Source organism: Brachyhypopomus gauderio, unplaced genomic scaffold, assembly GCF_052324685.1.
Source record: "Brachyhypopomus gauderio isolate BG-103 unplaced genomic scaffold, BGAUD_0.2 sc114, whole genome shotgun sequence".
NCBI classification, from domain to species: Eukaryota; Metazoa; Chordata; class Actinopteri; order Gymnotiformes; family Hypopomidae; genus Brachyhypopomus; species Brachyhypopomus gauderio.
In genome coordinates this window covers 437,947-454,831 of record NW_027506935.1, presented here as the reverse complement: position 1 = coordinate 454,831, position 16,885 = coordinate 437,947, and the positions used below count along the sequence as shown (strand labels likewise).

The following is a 16,885-nucleotide window of genomic DNA, read 5'->3' as shown; positions in this document are numbered from 1 at the left end:
TTGAAGTAGTGAACCAGAGGGCAAAGGTTGCCGAGGTAGTAGTATAGGTTAACTTTTGTCTATTTATTGTAGCGTTTTGTATAACACTAAAGTTATACAAGTTATAATGTATAAACTCAGGTCTGATGAAGCACTGAAGAATTTTAAAATCCGATGTTTAGGATGAGCTTTCAGAAGTATCCACTGTGTAATATCACTTCTGAACTCCCACTGTGAGATCCCTGATGCTTTCCACAGGGGGAGGGAGAAACTTTTTTAACTTCTTTCTTGCCTGCTACACTGTTATGAAGGACAGCGCACGAGACGACGCGCGCGACCACGTCTGCAACTTCGGAGGAGCGCTCGCGGGTCGGGACAGAGAGAGACGTTCAGACAAGATGAGACACGACAACATATAGAACTGCAGTTTAATGGCGTGTTTTCGCATTGAGATATTACTTTTCTAAAGGCCTTTTATTACATCTCAAAAGGCGTTCACGTGTGGTGACTATTAAAGCCTTCATAGGATTTTTTTATTTACATGGTTGATGTTCGGTTTAGGACAAGCAAAGGGTTTTCAGGACTTTCCCCCCACGTTTTGGAATGATTTGATTTAAGAAACTGTACCAAACGAAAGTCGGGAGGTAACGTTACCTTAGGAAAGGCCATCGAGTTTTTCTGTTTGTTGAATTTTTTGAGGGTTGGCTCGGCCGTATCGCGCTTTTAGGACTGATAATGCAGGTTGAGTCGTTACCTTCACTACTGCTGCTGGCACTGGCCAGTGTCCTCGTGGCTCGGAGTGGAAGCGAGAAGACAGTCAGACCGGAGGTCAGTTCTCACTCGCATGCATCTGCGGACAATCACGACCAACACACCTCACTAGTGTCGTGTATGTGTGTATCAACACTACAATTACAGACGAGTACAATTACAGACTGATAAAGATGTTACTGACGTGTGATTTATGGGTGTTTTAGTAAAAAGTCACAGAATTTTCTAACGTTTTGATAGAAATAATGCAATTCACTATTAATCCAAGTCAGATTATCAGTGTGTTTTAATACTCCAAGGCATATCACATATGTAACATGTAGCACTATAATCTCAGTATAATATTATGTCCCTATTGTGTATTCTTGGTTTCACTATTCTTAGTTATATGTAAATATCACATAACTGAAAATAAGTAATTCTAAACATCTAAGTATCCTGGTATTGAGAATGGAAAAAGTCTATTAATGTCATGTACCCTCTTTCAAATGTTATTGATTTTCCCTTTGTTCACTTGACTGAATATTACTGGCCATTCTCAGAGTGGGAGTTTAGGCCTGGAGTGAGTTACACGTACTGGGGAGGGGGGATTACTTATAAAAATCCTTTGTAGTCCAGGACTAGTCTGTGTCAGGGAGTCCATCCCTGAGAATAATAAAACGTCTCAAGTTGACCTCATCTCTGTGGGTTACACACAACCTGTGATCAACCCACTGATGTCTGCCAGAGAGATGCAGACTGTCTGGATGTACAGTGGTTTGCAAGCTAGAAAAAAAACCCAGAAAGAAATAACTTTTTGCACACCTAATTAAAATCTGGAGGTGTGTCCAAGAATTCATCTCTGTGTGATCAGCCCGTCTGCAGGAGTGCACTGCGTTTATCTCACCTTCATCATCACACTCCTCCTCCTGTCCTTTGCATTTCTGAAATGCTGTGAGATGCGGCCAAGGCTGGCTGCCGGCGGAGAATTCAGCACAGACGAGTCACGTGACTCAAGTGAAAAAGGTCACAGGCGAGGTCAAATCCCAGATGGAAAAGGACGTGTGCATGTCTCTCGAAACATGGACATGGTTAAAGGAGCATGAGCTAAACAAGCGTTAGTGCAGATTGTGCTAACACTTCTCTGTTTGCTCCGAGTGCACTTCGAGTCTACCTGGTGTATTAGTGAGTAGCCTACCAGTCTTTCTGTTTCACGTGCTAAATTATGTAAAAGGAATTGCCCTAAGCAGTAGTCCTAAAGAAGTGCACTAAGTAGCATCCCTAAGTGCCCTAAACAGTATCCCTAAAGAAGTGCCCTAAGCAGCGTCTCTAAGCAAGTCCCCTAAGCTGCATCCCTAAGGAAGTGCCCTAAGCAACATCCCTACGGAAGTGCCCTAAGCACCATCCCTAAGGAAGTGCCCTAAGCAGCATCCCTAAGGAAGTGCCCTAAGCAGTATCCCTAAAGAAGTGCCCTAAGCAGCATCCCTAAGGAAGTACCCTAAACAATGTGCTTTTCCTGATTAATGTGCTTTATTCATTGAATCTGCATGATGCCTTTAGGTCCAGTCTTTTATAAAATAAAAAATCTTCATCTGTTTGTGCAGTCTCCCTCTCTGTCTCCATCTACTGACTGGTGTAGAACCCTTTAAACCCTTATAGCTATCCCATGATGCAACAGTATAAACCTGATGTTGTTGTTACAGGTGCTGTTGTTGAAAATTTGTAAGGAAAGAAAAGTCATAGACCTTATGGAAAACTGCTGGATGATTCTCTAATCCCTCCCTTTCTCTCTCTCTCTTTCTCTCTCTCTCTTTCTCTCTCTCCCCTCTCTCTCCCCTCTCTCTTTCTCAACCTCCTCCACTGCTTGCAGCCCACAGAATGATGATGTATTCATCCCAAGTAATATTACAGATGTTGTAAGAGCTCACCAGCTTTGCTCTTACTGCAGAATCTGCATGTGTGTGTGTGTGTGTGAGCATGACTATAGGCTCAAACAGAGAATACCATCTCAGATTTGCAGACCCCTCTATCCTGATAGGCTGGCAGGACAGTTTAACATTGTTCATGGTTGTGATCTGGGACGTTTGCCTTGACTCATGCGTGTGTATTACTCTTCATTCACTGTTTATATAAACATACTACACCCTAACAAACCCAGACAGGGTTCAGATACTGCACCCTAACAAACCCCGGCAGGGTTCAGATACTGCACCCTAACAAACCCATTGTGTTTGTCGTTGGTGGGTTTCAGGTGAGTGTGAAGTTAAATAGGTCAGTGATCTTAGGAACTGCGCACAGAGGCTGTGCGAGACTGAGACTCCGGCGCTGATGACCACAATTCCCTGTTTTTTCCGCTGGCACAAATCTCGTTGGAACAACTGAGTCAGTCTGTCTCGCTCAAGCTCTGGTGCAAGGCTCTCCCTACCTCCACCCCTCTCTCTACCTCCACTCCTCTCCCTACCTCCACCCCTCTCCCTACCTCCACCCCTCTCTCTACCTCCACCCCATCCCTACCTCCACCCCTCTCTCTACCTCCACTCCTCTCCCTACCTCCACCCCTCTCCCTACCTCCACCCCTCTTCCTACCTCCACCCCTCTCCCTACCTCCACCCCCATCCCTACCTCCACCCCTCTTCCTACCTCCACCTCATCCCTACCTCCACCCCTCTCCCTACCTCCACTCCTCTCCCTACCTCCACCCCTCTTCCTACCTCCACCCCTCTCTCTACCTCCACCCCATCCCTACCTCCACCCCTCTCCCTACCTCCACTCCTCTCCCTACCTCCACCCCTCTTCCTACCTCCACCCCTCTCTCTACCTCCACCCCATCCCTACCTCCACCCCTCTTCCTACCTCCACCTCATCCCTACCTCCACCCCTCTCCCTACCTCCACTCCTCTCCCTACCTCCACCCCTCTCCCTACCTCCACCCCCATCCCTACCTCCACCCCTCTCCCTACCTCCACCCCTCTCTCTACCTCCACCCCTCTCTCTACCTCCACTCCTCTCCCTACCTCCACCCCTCTCTCTACCTCCACTCCTCTCCCTACCTCCACCCCTCTCCCTACCTCCACCCCCATCCCTACCTCCACCCCTCTCCCTACCTCCACCCCTCTCCCTACCTCCACCCCTCTTCCTACCTCCACCCCATCCCTACCTCCACCCCTCTTCCTACCTCCACCCCTCTCTCTACCTCCACCCCATCCCTACCTCCACCCCTCTTCCTACCTCCACCCCATCCCTACCTCCACCCCTCTTCCTACCTCCACCCCCATCCCTACCTCCACCTCATCCCTACCTCCACCCCTCTCCCTACCTCCACCCCCATCCCTACCTCCACCCCTCTTCCTACCTCCACCCCTCTTCCTACCTCCACCCCTCTCCCTACCTCCACCCCATCCCTACCTCCACCCCTCTCCCTACCTCCACCCCTCTCTCTACCTCCACCCCTCTCCCTACCTCCACCCCTCTCTCTACCTCCACCCCTCTCCCTACCTCCACCCCTCTCCCTACCTCCACCCCTCTCTCTACCTCCACCCCTCTCTCTACCTCCACCCCTCTCCCTACCTCCACCCCTCTCCCTACCTCCACCCCTCTCCCTACCTCCACCCCATCCCTACCTCCACCCCTCTCCCTACCTCCACCCCTCTCCCTACCTCCACCTCATCCCTACCTCCACCCCTCTCTCTACCTCCACCCCTCTCCCTACCTCCACCCCTCTCCCTACCTCCACCCCTCTACCTACCTCCACCCCTCTCCCTACCTCCACCCCATCCCTACCTCCACCCCTCTTCCTACCTCCACCCCTCTTCCTACCTCCACCCCTCTCCCTACCTCCACCCCTCTCCCTACCTCCACCCCTCTTCCTACCTCCACCCCTCTCTCTACCTCCACCCCTCTCCCTACCTCCACCCCTCTCTCTACCTCCACCCCCATCTCTACCTCCACCCCCATCCCTACCTCCACCCCTCTCCCTACCTCCACCCCTCTCTCTACCTCCACCCCTCTCCCTACCTCCACCCCTCTCTCTACCTCCACCCCATCTCTACCTCCACCCCATCCCTACCTCCACCCCTCTCTCTACCTCCACCCCTCTCTCTACCTCCACCCCTCTCCCTACCTCCACCCCCATCTCTACCTCCACCCCCATCCCTACCTCCACCCCCATCCCTACCTCCACCCCTCTCTCTACCTCCACCCCTCTCCCTACCTCCACCCCTCTCCCTACCTCCACCCCCATCTCTACCTCCACCCCCATCCCTACCTCCACCCCTCTCTCTACCTCCACCCCTCTCTCTACCTCCACCCCTCTCCCTACCTCCACCCCTCTTCCTACCTCCACCCCTCTCTCTACCTCCACCCCTCTCTCTACCTCCACCCCTCTCTCTACCTCCACCCCTCTCCCTACCTCCACCCCCATCCCTACCTCCACCCCTCTCTCTACCTCCACCCCTCTTCCTACCTCCACCCCTCTCTCTACCTCCACCCCTCTCCCTACCTCCACCCCTCTCTCTACCTCCACCCCCATCTCTACCTCCACCCCCATCCCTACCTCCACCCCTCTCCCTACCTCCACCCCTCTCTCTACCTCCACCCCTCTCCCTACCTCCACCCCTCTCTCTACCTCCACCCCCATCTCTACCTCCACCCCCATCCCTACCTCCACCCCTCTCTCTACCTCCACCCCTCTCTCTACCTCCACCCCTCTCCCTACCTCCACCCCCATCTCTACCTCCACCCCCATCCCTACCTCCACCCCCATCCCTACCTCCACCCCTCTCTCTACCTCCACCCCTCTCCCTACCTCCACCCCTCTCCCTACCTCCACCCCTCTCTCTACCTCCACCCCTCTCTCTACCTCCACCCCTCTCCCTACCTCCACCCCCATCCCTACCTCCACCCCTCTCTCTACCTCCACCCCTCTTCCTACCTCCACCCCTCTCTCTACCTCCACCCCTCTCCCTACCTCCACCCCTCTCTCTACCTCCACCCCCATCTCTACCTCCACCCCCATCCCTACCTCCACCCCTCTCTCTACCTCCACCCCTCTCCCTACCTCCACCCCTCTCCCTACCTCCACCCCTCTCCCTACCTCCACCCCCATCCCTACCTCCACCCCTCTCTCTACCTCCACCCCTCTCTCTACCTCCACCCCTCTCCCTACCTCCACCCCTCTTCCTACCTCCACCCCTCTCTCTACCTCCACCCCTCTCCCTACCTCCACCCCTCTCTCTACCTCCACCCCTCTCTCTACCTCCACCCCTCTCCCTACCTCCACCCCCATCCCTACCTCCACCCCTCTCTCTACCTCCACCCCTCTTCCTACCTCCACCCCTCTCTCTACCTCCACCCCTCTCCCTACCTCCACCCCTCTCTCTACCTCCACCCCATCTCTACCTCCACCCCATCCCTACCTCCACCCCTCTCTCTACCTCCACCCCTCTCTCTACCTCCACCCCTCTCCCTACCTCCACCCCCATCTCTACCTCCACCCCCATCCCTACCTCCACCCCCATCCCTACCTCCACCCCTCTCTCTACCTCCACCCCTCTCCCTACCTCCACCCCTCTCCCTACCTCCACCCCTCTCCCTACCTCCACCCCCATCTCTACCTCCACCCCCATCCCTACCTCCACCCCTCTCTCTACCTCCACCCCTCTCTCTACCTCCACCCCTCTCCCTACCTCCACCCCTCTCCCTACCTCCACCCCTCTCTCTACCTCCACCCCTCTCCCTACCTCCACCCCTCTCTCTACCTCCACCCCTCTCTCTACCTCCACCCCTCTCCCTACCTCCACCCCCATCCCTACCTCCACCCCTCTCTCTACCTCCACCCCTCTCTCTACCTCCACCCCTCTCTCTACCTCCACCCCTCTCCCAGCCGGTCTCTACCTTGTGCTTCGACTTCCATCATTTTAAGCCTTTGTTCTTCTTTTCTGCATCTGTTTCTGCTCTCTCCGTCTCTCATTCTTTCTTTCTTTATCTCTCTTTCCTTCTCTATCTTCTTCTATCTCCCTCTCAGTCCCCCTCTCTGCATACTTGCATTCCTAAAGAAAAAAAGCTGACGAGCTTTGAAAATCCACAGGATCCTTTTTGGACTGGAAACTTTTACGGCGGTCAGAGGATCCACTGTCAGTTTGCTCTATTAAACGCAAAACCGTTGCACTGGCTCCCATTTCTGTGTCATGCGGTCAGAGGGCATGACAAAGAAGACAACTCCAAAAAGGGTGCAAACTGCAGAGATGTGCAATTTCTTCTTCTCAAAAACGGTTCTGGGAAGATACGTGCCTGTTTATTTCCTATAAAACACTGATTCATTAGGGGAACAACAGCATGAGGTAAACGCTACAATTTCTGAGTAGTGGTAAATGTAACTCTGTTTATGGCAGTGCACCTACAGTAGGTTTAACACGTTTAATATAAATTTGCAGATGCTGGAGGTGCTGATGTCATTTGCGCCTCCACAGCCATGAATGTTTACCATGCTGTCACTTCTGTAAGTGAGGTCATAGCATATGGTTATGTTTAGTGGCAAGGGAGCTTCTTCTGTAATTTTTCCTTTTCAATTAGAGCCAGCCGTGCTCTATTTTTGTAATTATCAAACAGTTAATTGATTGGGCTGCATAGTAACTGAAGGAAGAACACATCTGGACTGTTTCACGGGGCTGATTCATTCTGCTGCTCTGCTTGTGAGATGGTTTTCACTGAGTCCTTTGGAGATGAAAGGCAATATCTCCATCGGCGCTCTTACACTGATCTGAGTGCAGTACTTAAAGGCAACACCAAGTCTGAGCAGTACATGAAGGTTTCTCAGACTGCCTGAGGTGCAGGGGACTCAATAAAGGCTACCTGTCTGTGCAGGACTCACACAGTGATCCCTTCTCCCCCAGCCAGAGGAGCAGAGGAGGGGTTCTAAATAGAACCTTTGACACTCACCGCTGGGAGTTCCAGAGGCCTGGTGCATGATGGGATATGTGGCAGCAGCGAGAAAAGACCTGGGGCTTGAGTGAGGCAGAAAGGGTCCTCAGACGTATTGGGAAAGTGGGATAGAACAGAAAGAGAGACAGAGAACAACTCTGCAAGACGAAGATAAAGACGGAGGGGAAAGGAGAGAGGGACTGAAAGAAAGAACAAAGGAAAGACAAAGAGAGAGGGGAATGCCTTAAGATGGGAGATAGGGGGAAGCTTTACCCATTCACAGCACTTTATTTATCAGGGATTTACGTTTAACATAATGCCATGGATGGATTACTGAAAGTTCTGTTCTTCAGAAACTGATTTTTCAGAATCAGTAATGGCCGAGCTCATGGTAGTTGTCTTGAGCTCCCAGAAACCTGCCGCCTGCTTACAGCCTACCTCCCCAACCCTCACCTCCTGCCCCACACCTCCCACACACAGCCTACCTCCCGCCCCTCACATCCCACTCTGTTCAGGGGCAGAGGTCAGTATATGTTTGTCTGGACACCCACCACTCCCGTGTATAAGTGTGTCCCATAAACATCCCTGTCCCGTGGACAGCCAGGAGTGCTGGAGTCCTTTGCAGTAAACGCTACAGCCTCAGGCTTGTGAAAACAGGGCGGAGATGGAGGGAACGCTGCGTAGAACGGGAGACGGAGAGAGGGACAGAGAGAAAGAGCGCTTGTGAGGTCTAGGGGCTGAACCATTACTGAAGAATCCTTTGTAATTTCTTTAACTGAGTCTGTGGTCAGAGTGGAGACAGAGGCTGTCTGAACCATAACCCTTAGTCCCTGCACTCACCAAGTCCTAGAGTCACACATCCGCCTCTTAATGGAAATTCTATTATAAGGCTTTATGCTTCGGAGGCGGAAATGAGGATATTGTGTTTTTTTTTTCTTGACACTGATATGGTCCGAGAAGAGATTAATTGGTATTGTTTTGCCCCATAGCTGTGGGTTTGGGTCTCTGGGTTTTCAGCTGAATCAGGTCCTTTGGTAGTTCAGAATATTTAGGGTGTTTCTCTGTAGAATCCAGGCCTGCTGTTTGTTAATGTTTCTCTGCATTTCTTGGTGACACATGTTGCTAAACGATTTGCAGGTTGGTGCAAAGAGGACAATAGTAAAATAGCCCACAACCAGTGGGGAATATACCCCAGTTAGATTACAGCACTCCCTCAGACTTCATGGTCATAGGTGTAATGGCAGAAGGGTGTGTGTGTGTGTGTGTGTGTGTGTGTGTGTGTGTGTGTGTGTGTGTGTGTGTGTGTGTGTGTGTGTGTGTGTGTGTGTGTGTGTGAAAGAGAGAGAGAGAGAAAGAGACTGCTAGTATGCGGGTGTATTTGAGTTTTTATTTAACTTTTATCTTAGTTACATCTTCAAAGCCGGGTGTAAATTCTCACAAAAATAAAGGACATTTATGAGGATGTGATGCTTTGAAGCTGTGGCCATGACTACTGTCGTCAAGTTATAATTATAGCAAGGTTCATGTGTTTTATTCTGTATGTTTTCTCTGTGGATCTCTTCTCTCTGTCATGAAGGTTTATTTTTGTAAGACACTACCAACACTTCCTGTTTCAGTCACACAGTTGGCCCAAAATACTTTCAACAAGACTGAGCTCCAACACACCTTTGAGTTCAGTGAAGGCCCACACACATAGGCTCACACATGTGCACACACACACACACACACTTAGGTTCATCCAGGGTCTTAAGGAGACACACACCTGGTATTACTTACCAATTTATAACACTATTACTTATGTTAATTTATTCCAGCAAGTTTTTATTTGGCCGTCTTTGAATTTGAATCATTTACAGAGCTTTGAGCGTTACACAAGGGAAACTCCTCTGACTCAGTACACAATCCTGACCATGCAGACGTACGTTATTCCCGGCTGTTTAGAAGATTTTTTGTCCTCTATTTTAGACGTTATATCAGGTTGAAATGTTGCTGTAATCAAATGACTGGTATAGAAACAACCAAGAGAAAACAGCAGGTTGTGAGTTAATTATACTTGATGACTATAATTAAATGAGGTCATATTTGGGTTTCATCATCTGTCTTTGTCCGTCTCACTCTCTCTCTCAATCTCTCTCTCTCTCTCTCTCTCTCTCTCTCTCTCTGTCAATCTCTCTCTCTCTATCTCTCTCTCAGGTGTGGCTACAGCAGTATGGGTATCTTCCTCCCGGAGACGTGCGGGCACAAGCAATCCGGTCACCTAAATCCATCACCAGTGCTGTCTCTGCCATGCAGAGGTTCTATGGTCTCACTGTCACAGGAACCCTGGACCCTGGCACACTCAAGTGAGTGCGCCCTTATGCCCAATCCAGCCAATCACACAACAGGACACTCCTGTGCTTAATTACTGAGGGGGGGGGGTCAATGAGCAGGCTGCTGACTGATGATGACTGAAGTGTCCAAATGTGTTGGTTCTGTTGCCAGGGCGATGCAGAGGCCACGCTGCGGCGTTCCGGATAAGTTCGGAAGTGAAATGAAGAGTCACCTGAGGAGGAGACGTTACGTTGCGCAGGGCCTGAAATGGGAGAAAAGAGACATCACCTTCAGGTGAGAACGCCATGCAGGAAACGCCAGTGTGAAACTGATCATATTAATATATTTTAATAATTATGTTTAGAAGATACACGGATTATGCACATAATTATGCGTATGTACATGAGCGCTGTGTGGTTCTTGTTTCTCAGCATCCAGAACTACTCTTCTAAAGTGGGAGAGGTGGCCACCCATAAGGCCATTCGGAAGGCCTTCAAGGTGTGGGAGTCGGTGACCCCGTTGACCTTCCGCGAGCTCCAGTACAGCCACATCAAAGACAAGCCGGACAAGTTCGCTGACATCATGCTCTTCTTCGCTGAGGGTTTCCACGGCGACAGCACGCCTTTCGACGGCGAGGGGGGCTTCTTGGCCCACGCCTACTTCCCCGGGCCCGGGATAGGGGGCGATACGCACTTTGATGCGGCCGAGCCGTGGACGACTGGCAACGTCGACCAAGGAGGTAAGGGAGTGTATTGAGGAGGGCAGTGTGAGAACAGTAGTGGTCTTCTGTATTCTCCTGTACTGACCTGTACTGGTCTTTTCCCGCCTTTTTCACCCTGCCCCGCCCCAGGCAATGACGTGTTCCTGGTGACGGTGCATGAGCTGGGCCACGCCCTGGGTCTGGAGCACTCAGGGGACCCCTCCGCCATCATGGCACCCTTCTACCAGTGGATGGACACGGAGAACTTCGTGCTGCCCGATGACGACAGACGGGGCATCCAGCAGATTTACGGTTGGTCTGCTGGCATTATGTTGCATATCATAAAAGGTCCTTTGGGAAAGATTTTAGATAAAGCCAATACAGTATTGTCCATAAGGTTCAGCGTTCTCTCCCCGCCTGTAGGTGTTCGGGCAGGAGAGGTGCCCAAACCCCCGGCCCCACGCCCCACCACCAGGCCGGACCGCCCCTCCTTCGGCCCTGACATCTGCGAGGGCCACTTTGACACCATCGCTGTCCTGCGGGGAGAGATGTTTGTCTTTAAGGTAAGCAGAGTCTCCAAGCGTCTCCACAGTGTCACTCGAACAGTCGCACTACACAACCGATTCTGCTCACCTAGCTACAACAGTGCTAGCACCCTAGTGGTTTACTAGGGCAGCGAGACATGCTAATTACCCAAAGAGCCAGATACTGATTTGACTGGCAGTAAGACAGTCTGCTGTACCAACAAACCAGCTGATTTGCTAACAGCTAATTCACTGGTTGTTGTACCACAAGCTGGGAGGATGTAACACACTCGCAGTGTAACACAGGGTCCTGTCTGTTCCCTCCCCGTCCTGCAGGAGAAGTGGTTCTGGCGGATGCGTGGTGGGAAGCCACAGGAGGGTTACCCCATGCCTATCGGACACTTCTGGAAGGGTCTGCCCCCCTCCATCAACGCCGCCTATGAGCGCTCGGACGGGAAGTTTGTGTTCTTTAAAGGTACGCAGCCAGCTGTGCTCACACCGCACACAGCTCCGCAGGTCATCGTTATATTGAGGAGTTCATCCCCCCTCTCTATCTCTCTCTCTCACACACGTTTTGCAGGTGACAAATACTGGGTGTTTAGTGAGAACAGTATGGACGCAGGATACCCTAAAACCTTTAAGGAGCTGGGCACGGGCCTTCCCAGAGACCGGCTCGATTCTGCCCTCTACTACACCCCCACAGGATACACATACTTCTTCAGAGGAAGCAAGTAAGTTTGTCGTGAGGAAGTTACATCTGGGAGACAGACGTGACAGCATTGCCCACGATGCACTGCGTCATTAGTCCCTAAGGCTTGTTCCTCTTCTACGTTGGTCATCTCCTCTTTCCTGCTGTCTGCATGCGGCTGCTTCCTCTCCTCACGTCACCCCATCACCCTGCTGACCCGCTTCCATTCTGTGTGCAGATATTACCGCTTCAATGAGAACACACGCTCTGTTGAGGCAGACTACCCTAAACCTATCAGCATGTGGCAAGGAGTTCCTGACAATATCAAAGGATCCATTATGAGCGACGATGGAGGTACTAGAGTGTGTGTGTGTGTGTGTGTGTGTGTGTGTGTGTGTGTGTGTGTGTGTGTGTGTGTGTGTGTGTGTGTGTGTGTGTGGTCTTGAGCAGGATATGACTAACCTTAAGTCATGGTTTCATGGTGTTTTGGGTGTTGGGCAGTGAGCTCTGATTCAGCAGTGTACATCCTACTTTGTGTGCGATGTGGAATGTTTTTTTTCGGAAGATCAGATACATTTCTTCGTAGAGACGCTACTGTGTTGCTGATGACTATGGTGATGTGCAGCAGGCATGTCACGGATATCTTACAAATGTCTCCCTTCTGTCTCACTCAGCCTATACCAACTTCTACAAAGCCAACAAATACTGGATGTTCGACAACCGGCAAATGAAGGTGGAGTCTGGCTACCCAAAGTCCGTCCTGACGGACTGGATGGGCTGTGAGGGGGAGGAGCCTACAAAGAAGGAGAGGCATGATAAGGAAGTGATCATAATTGAGGTGGATGAGTCACCGGGTGGCATTCCAGGAGGGGCGGTAGCTATTGTGGTCCCTCTCTTCCTATTGGCTTGCGTGCTCGTCACTCTGGGAGCTCTGCTGTTCTTCCGTCGCTATGGAACCCCACGGCGCCTGCTTTACTGCCACCGCTCCCTACTGGACAAGGTCTAGGGATGCAGGGCTGGGGGAGGGAGGAGGGACCAGGACGCAAGAGGGGAGCGGGCCTGGCGGAGAGGGACACATGCATTATGGGACGGAGACGACATGGCGTTTGGGGGTTTTTCACAGAACCGCGTGAAGGCAAAGAAAGCGGGAAGAGGCAGGGAGCGAGGGATGAAGAAGAGAAGCGTCTGAAAAAGGGGGAAGAGTGCGTATTGTCTTGGCAGTTACTTGTATGCCTCTGTCGGTATAAACAGACTCACGGCGAGAGAGAGACATGGAGAAGAGGAGGGAGCCTCCCATTGAAAAAAAAACACATTTTTTAGTTTTTAGTGAATGAAATTGAAGCACTTTTATAATGTCTCGTGTCTCCTTCCTCCTCTCTTTAAACCTCTCTCTCCCTAATCAAACGATTCCAGCCATTTGCTGTGTGAATGAGTGCTTTTTTTTTCTTTTTTTTTGCTTCCTTTATTTTTCATCTCATCTTTGGTTTTAACTCCTAGAAGTATGTGCTAAATTACCACATAGTTGTTTGCCGGGAAACGTCCTTTCCTAGAATTCCTTCAGCAAAGGAATTCAGCGCCTACGTTTGGGGGAGATGACCTACACGGGTCTGTTTTCCACTGTTGTCCATAGACATGCATGAACTTGAGCTACAATGTTTGACTCCTGTGAATTTTGCCTTAAAGAAATAGAGTATGGTGTTTTCAATAGTAGGGACTGCTATATTTGAAAGGGTGAAAGGTTAGAGTTCAGGGAGAGAGTGAGGCTCAGCTCTAGGAGGCCAGTCTGTCTTGCAGGTACAAATCCAGATATTAATGTTATAAAGTGTTTGTTACCATCTACTATTGTTATTAATGTTAATTGATGATTGATATTGTTGTTATAACTATGGTTATTATTATTATTGTTCTCCACATGTAGTCTTGTCTTGTCCTTAATTTGTTCGTCAATTTAAGTCCTGCTGGGCAGAGGCAGATTGTGACTGGTCTCAAAAACGAACCAGTTTTATTTTTAATGTTAGAAATATCAGGTTCTTGCATCAGGATCCCACAACTGATTGGTGTGAGTGATTCAGAAACGTAGAAAAGCCATAAAAATGATTATGCAGAAGGTCCCGCACAAACACACGACACACAAGCAGTAACCACAGTGGCAGGTCACAGTTTCTTTTCAAAAGTGATGTTTACTTGCGTTCAGGCAAAACCTCAATTGGATTGGGTTGTTGTATTCAGATGGTTTCTTCCTGGAAACCGTCTTGTTGTCATGGGTGGAGCATATCTGAAATGGAATAAATCTGTTTCTAGAAAAAATGGTGCTATGTATTTTTTTGAATGCACATACATCCACATCAAAGTGTAATTAGTCTTAACAATGATAATGATAATGATATTTATAATGATATATTGTAAATATAAGGGAATATGATTCCTGCTTGATTTAGGCATTTTTTGTGTTTGGGGAATGAACAAAATAAAGTATTTTGTGGAAATATTATTTCCTTTTGTAATTCCTCCTGTAATTATTTCCAACTTCTCCTTCTACTAACATCTCATCTAGGTTCCTTCTAGTATTCATGATTCATGGTTTTAATGCAGAAGTAAAAATGCCAGTGTGTGTGTGTGACGTTATTTTCACATGTTCCTGTGCAAAACAATGAGGCATAACAGTCTGTGACTTGTCAGGAATGGGGAGTGTTTAATGGATCATACTAGATGCACGTGTGTGTGTGTGTGTGTGTGTGTGTGTGTGTGTGTGTGTGTGTGTGTGTGTGTGTGTGTGTGTGTGTGTGTGTGTGTGTGTGTGTGTGTGTGTGTGTGTGTGTGTGTGCGCGCGCGTGCGTGCGTGTGTCCTGTTTTCAGGATTTGCACAGTTAGGCATGCAGCTACACTGAACTGTCTTTTGAAGAGTGAATAAGAATGCATGGTAGGCTCTCTTGCCCCCAAGATTCTTTAAACTACTTTTCCAAACTGCTTTGCCATTTCCTTTTTGGCTACTCTTCCACCTCTCCCTCTCTCCCTCTCATTCCTTTTTGCTCTTTCTCTCCCCTTTCTACAGTTGTTCTTCTTTATAAGGCTTTTAACTGAAACCATGCCTCCCTCACCACAAACATTTCTCTATCTGTTTATGCTTTCTTATTCCTGTTATCCCTTAAGAATTTCTCTCTCTCTCACTACCCCTTTTCCCCTCTCCTTTCTTTCTTTCGCCCACTCTGTCTCTTCTCCCTCTCTCCATCTCCCTCACCATCTGTTCATCTACTTTACTTCTGTCTCTGTCTCTACTTCTCTGTTTTCTGATTAACTTACATCAACTGCTCCTTTTTTGTGCCTCTTATTGTTAGCATAAGAATCTAAGAAATAAACATTTTAACATTTCAATGATTTATGTTTCCCATTTAGTTCCTTCACATCCAGAGTTTCAACTCCTCTCTGCTCTGCTCCTAGAACAGGGAGAAATTAGTACATCTCCTCTCTGTTCTGCCCTTAGAACAGGGAGATATTAGCACATCTCCTCTTTGCCCTGCACTTAGAACAGATGGTGCCCATGTGGCAAAGCTCAGGCTTTGGTTCATTCCTGTCTGGAGGGATAGACCAAGACATCTACACACACACGCACACACACACATCCCTACAGCTGGCCAGCAGAATGAGGCCTAGACAGCTGCTTGCAATTGAGATTGGGTGTGTGTGTGTGTGTGTGAGCGTGTGTACGTGTGGGTGTGTTTAATCAACCTGGGCTACAGTGAAGCTCATAGCATGCTTGGCCATTTTCTCTAAAAGTTTACAACCCTGTGAGCTCATGAGTGAGCGTAATAGAGATGAGGTTGAAGGCACAAGCCTGGTGGCCTGAACGCTGCAAGGAGCAAACTGTCCCAGGGGGTCGTGCACTGCTTTCAGCTCCATGGGGTTCCTTGTGTTGCTTTTGTGGGATCATCTTGTGTTCTACATGTGTTTGTTGTTACTGATCTTTTCTGCTGTGGTAGTGTTAGTCAGCACTGAACCTCAATTGAAAAGAGCCCCTTCTCTCCTCATCATTTATAGTCAGTCCACATTAAGAGTTTTGCATATGGGTGTGGAACCTCATCACTGAGTGTTTGCCCCAGTAACCTCTGTGGATTGGCACACACACACACACACACACACACACATACAGCAGGATGTGCTTTGCTGAATCAGAACCTCCAGTCCAAACCAAAACACCGCAGCACAGTGACCTTAGCCTACTCACAGACCTCCCTCTATACCTCACAGGGGTGTCACAAGCAATACTGTTTACCAAACCACATCAGAGACATTGGGGGTCTCTCTCACACACACACACACACACACACACACACACACACACACACACACACACACACACACTTTTACTCTGCCTCTTCTTCCCCACCCGTTTTCTCTCGTTTCCTGTCATTGCCGTTTTGAATACGAGTGTTAATGGACTCTGCTCTTTCTCTCACTCTCTTTCACCCCCACCTCCTCTCCCTGCTGCACAATAAGCAACATCTGGGTCTCGTTCTGAGCTTTTGACCAAAACAACATGCAGAGAAGGGGGGAGGGAGATATGACTGCAGAACAAGAAGAACAAATGTTTCTCAAGAAACAGGAAAACGTCCAGATCCTCAAACCCATATGTGTCTGTATCACGAAATCTTGTGTGGTATAGAAAAGTAATTCAGAAACTGTATGCTTAGGGATGTAATTACACCATAGTTTTAAATAAGATAAAGTTGTCAGCTCAGCCTTTCTTTGATATTGAAGACATTGAAGCAGGTGTGCAAACACGTTGTGTGTGTGTGTGTGTGTGTGTGTGTGTGTGTGTGTGTGTGTGTGTGTGTGTGTGTGTGTGTGTGTGTGTGTGTGCGTGCGTGCGTGCGTGTGCGTGCAGAGAAAGGTCTGCTAAGAGTTAAGTACATGTGAATGTGTTCAGAGGTTTCCTGCTGTATGTGTCAGCTTCACTGTCCAAAAGTAAACAGTCCCATAGTGCCGACTCAAAGTGCAGGGCCCAATCCCGTGTCCAGT

The 16,885-nt window shown here is 49.4% G+C and overlaps 1 protein-coding gene across 2 annotated transcripts; it reads left to right on the top strand.

The window, feature by feature from the left end:
• Positions 1–248: 248 nt before the first annotated feature.
• Positions 249–14,332, top strand: LOC143497876 (matrix metalloproteinase-14-like). Of its 2 annotated transcripts, XM_076993491.1 has the most exons (10): positions 630–807; positions 9,841–9,989; positions 10,129–10,251; positions 10,389–10,696; positions 10,808–10,969; positions 11,081–11,220; positions 11,518–11,656; positions 11,762–11,912; positions 12,108–12,223; positions 12,544–14,331. In XM_076993491.1, the coding sequence occupies exons 1-10, from the start codon at positions 715–717 to the stop codon at positions 12,873–12,875; spliced, it is 1,713 nt and encodes a 570-aa protein (XP_076849606.1). In that variant the 5' UTR covers positions 630–714; the 3' UTR covers positions 12,876–14,331. The 2 variants fall into 2 exon arrangements, with proteins under 2 accessions (XP_076849605.1, XP_076849606.1); XM_076993490.1 differs by having other exon boundaries at positions 249–807; positions 10,808–11,220; positions 12,544–14,332.
• The last annotated feature ends 2,553 nt before the right edge of the window (positions 14,333–16,885 follow it).

Bases quoted from the DNA above. Each gene is read 5' to 3' on its own strand.
- LOC143497876 (XM_076993490.1), top strand. From the start codon at position 715: ATGCAGGTTGAGTCGTTACCTTCACTACTGCTGCTGGCACTGGCCAGT. The intron at 808-9,840 runs GTCAGTTCTCAC...TCTCTCTCTCAG, and splicing joins AGAAGACAGTCAGACCGGAG to GTGTGGCTACAGCAGTATGG. The intron at 11,657-11,761 runs GTACGCAGCCAG...CACGTTTTGCAG, and splicing joins GAAGTTTGTGTTCTTTAAAG to GTGACAAATACTGGGTGTTT.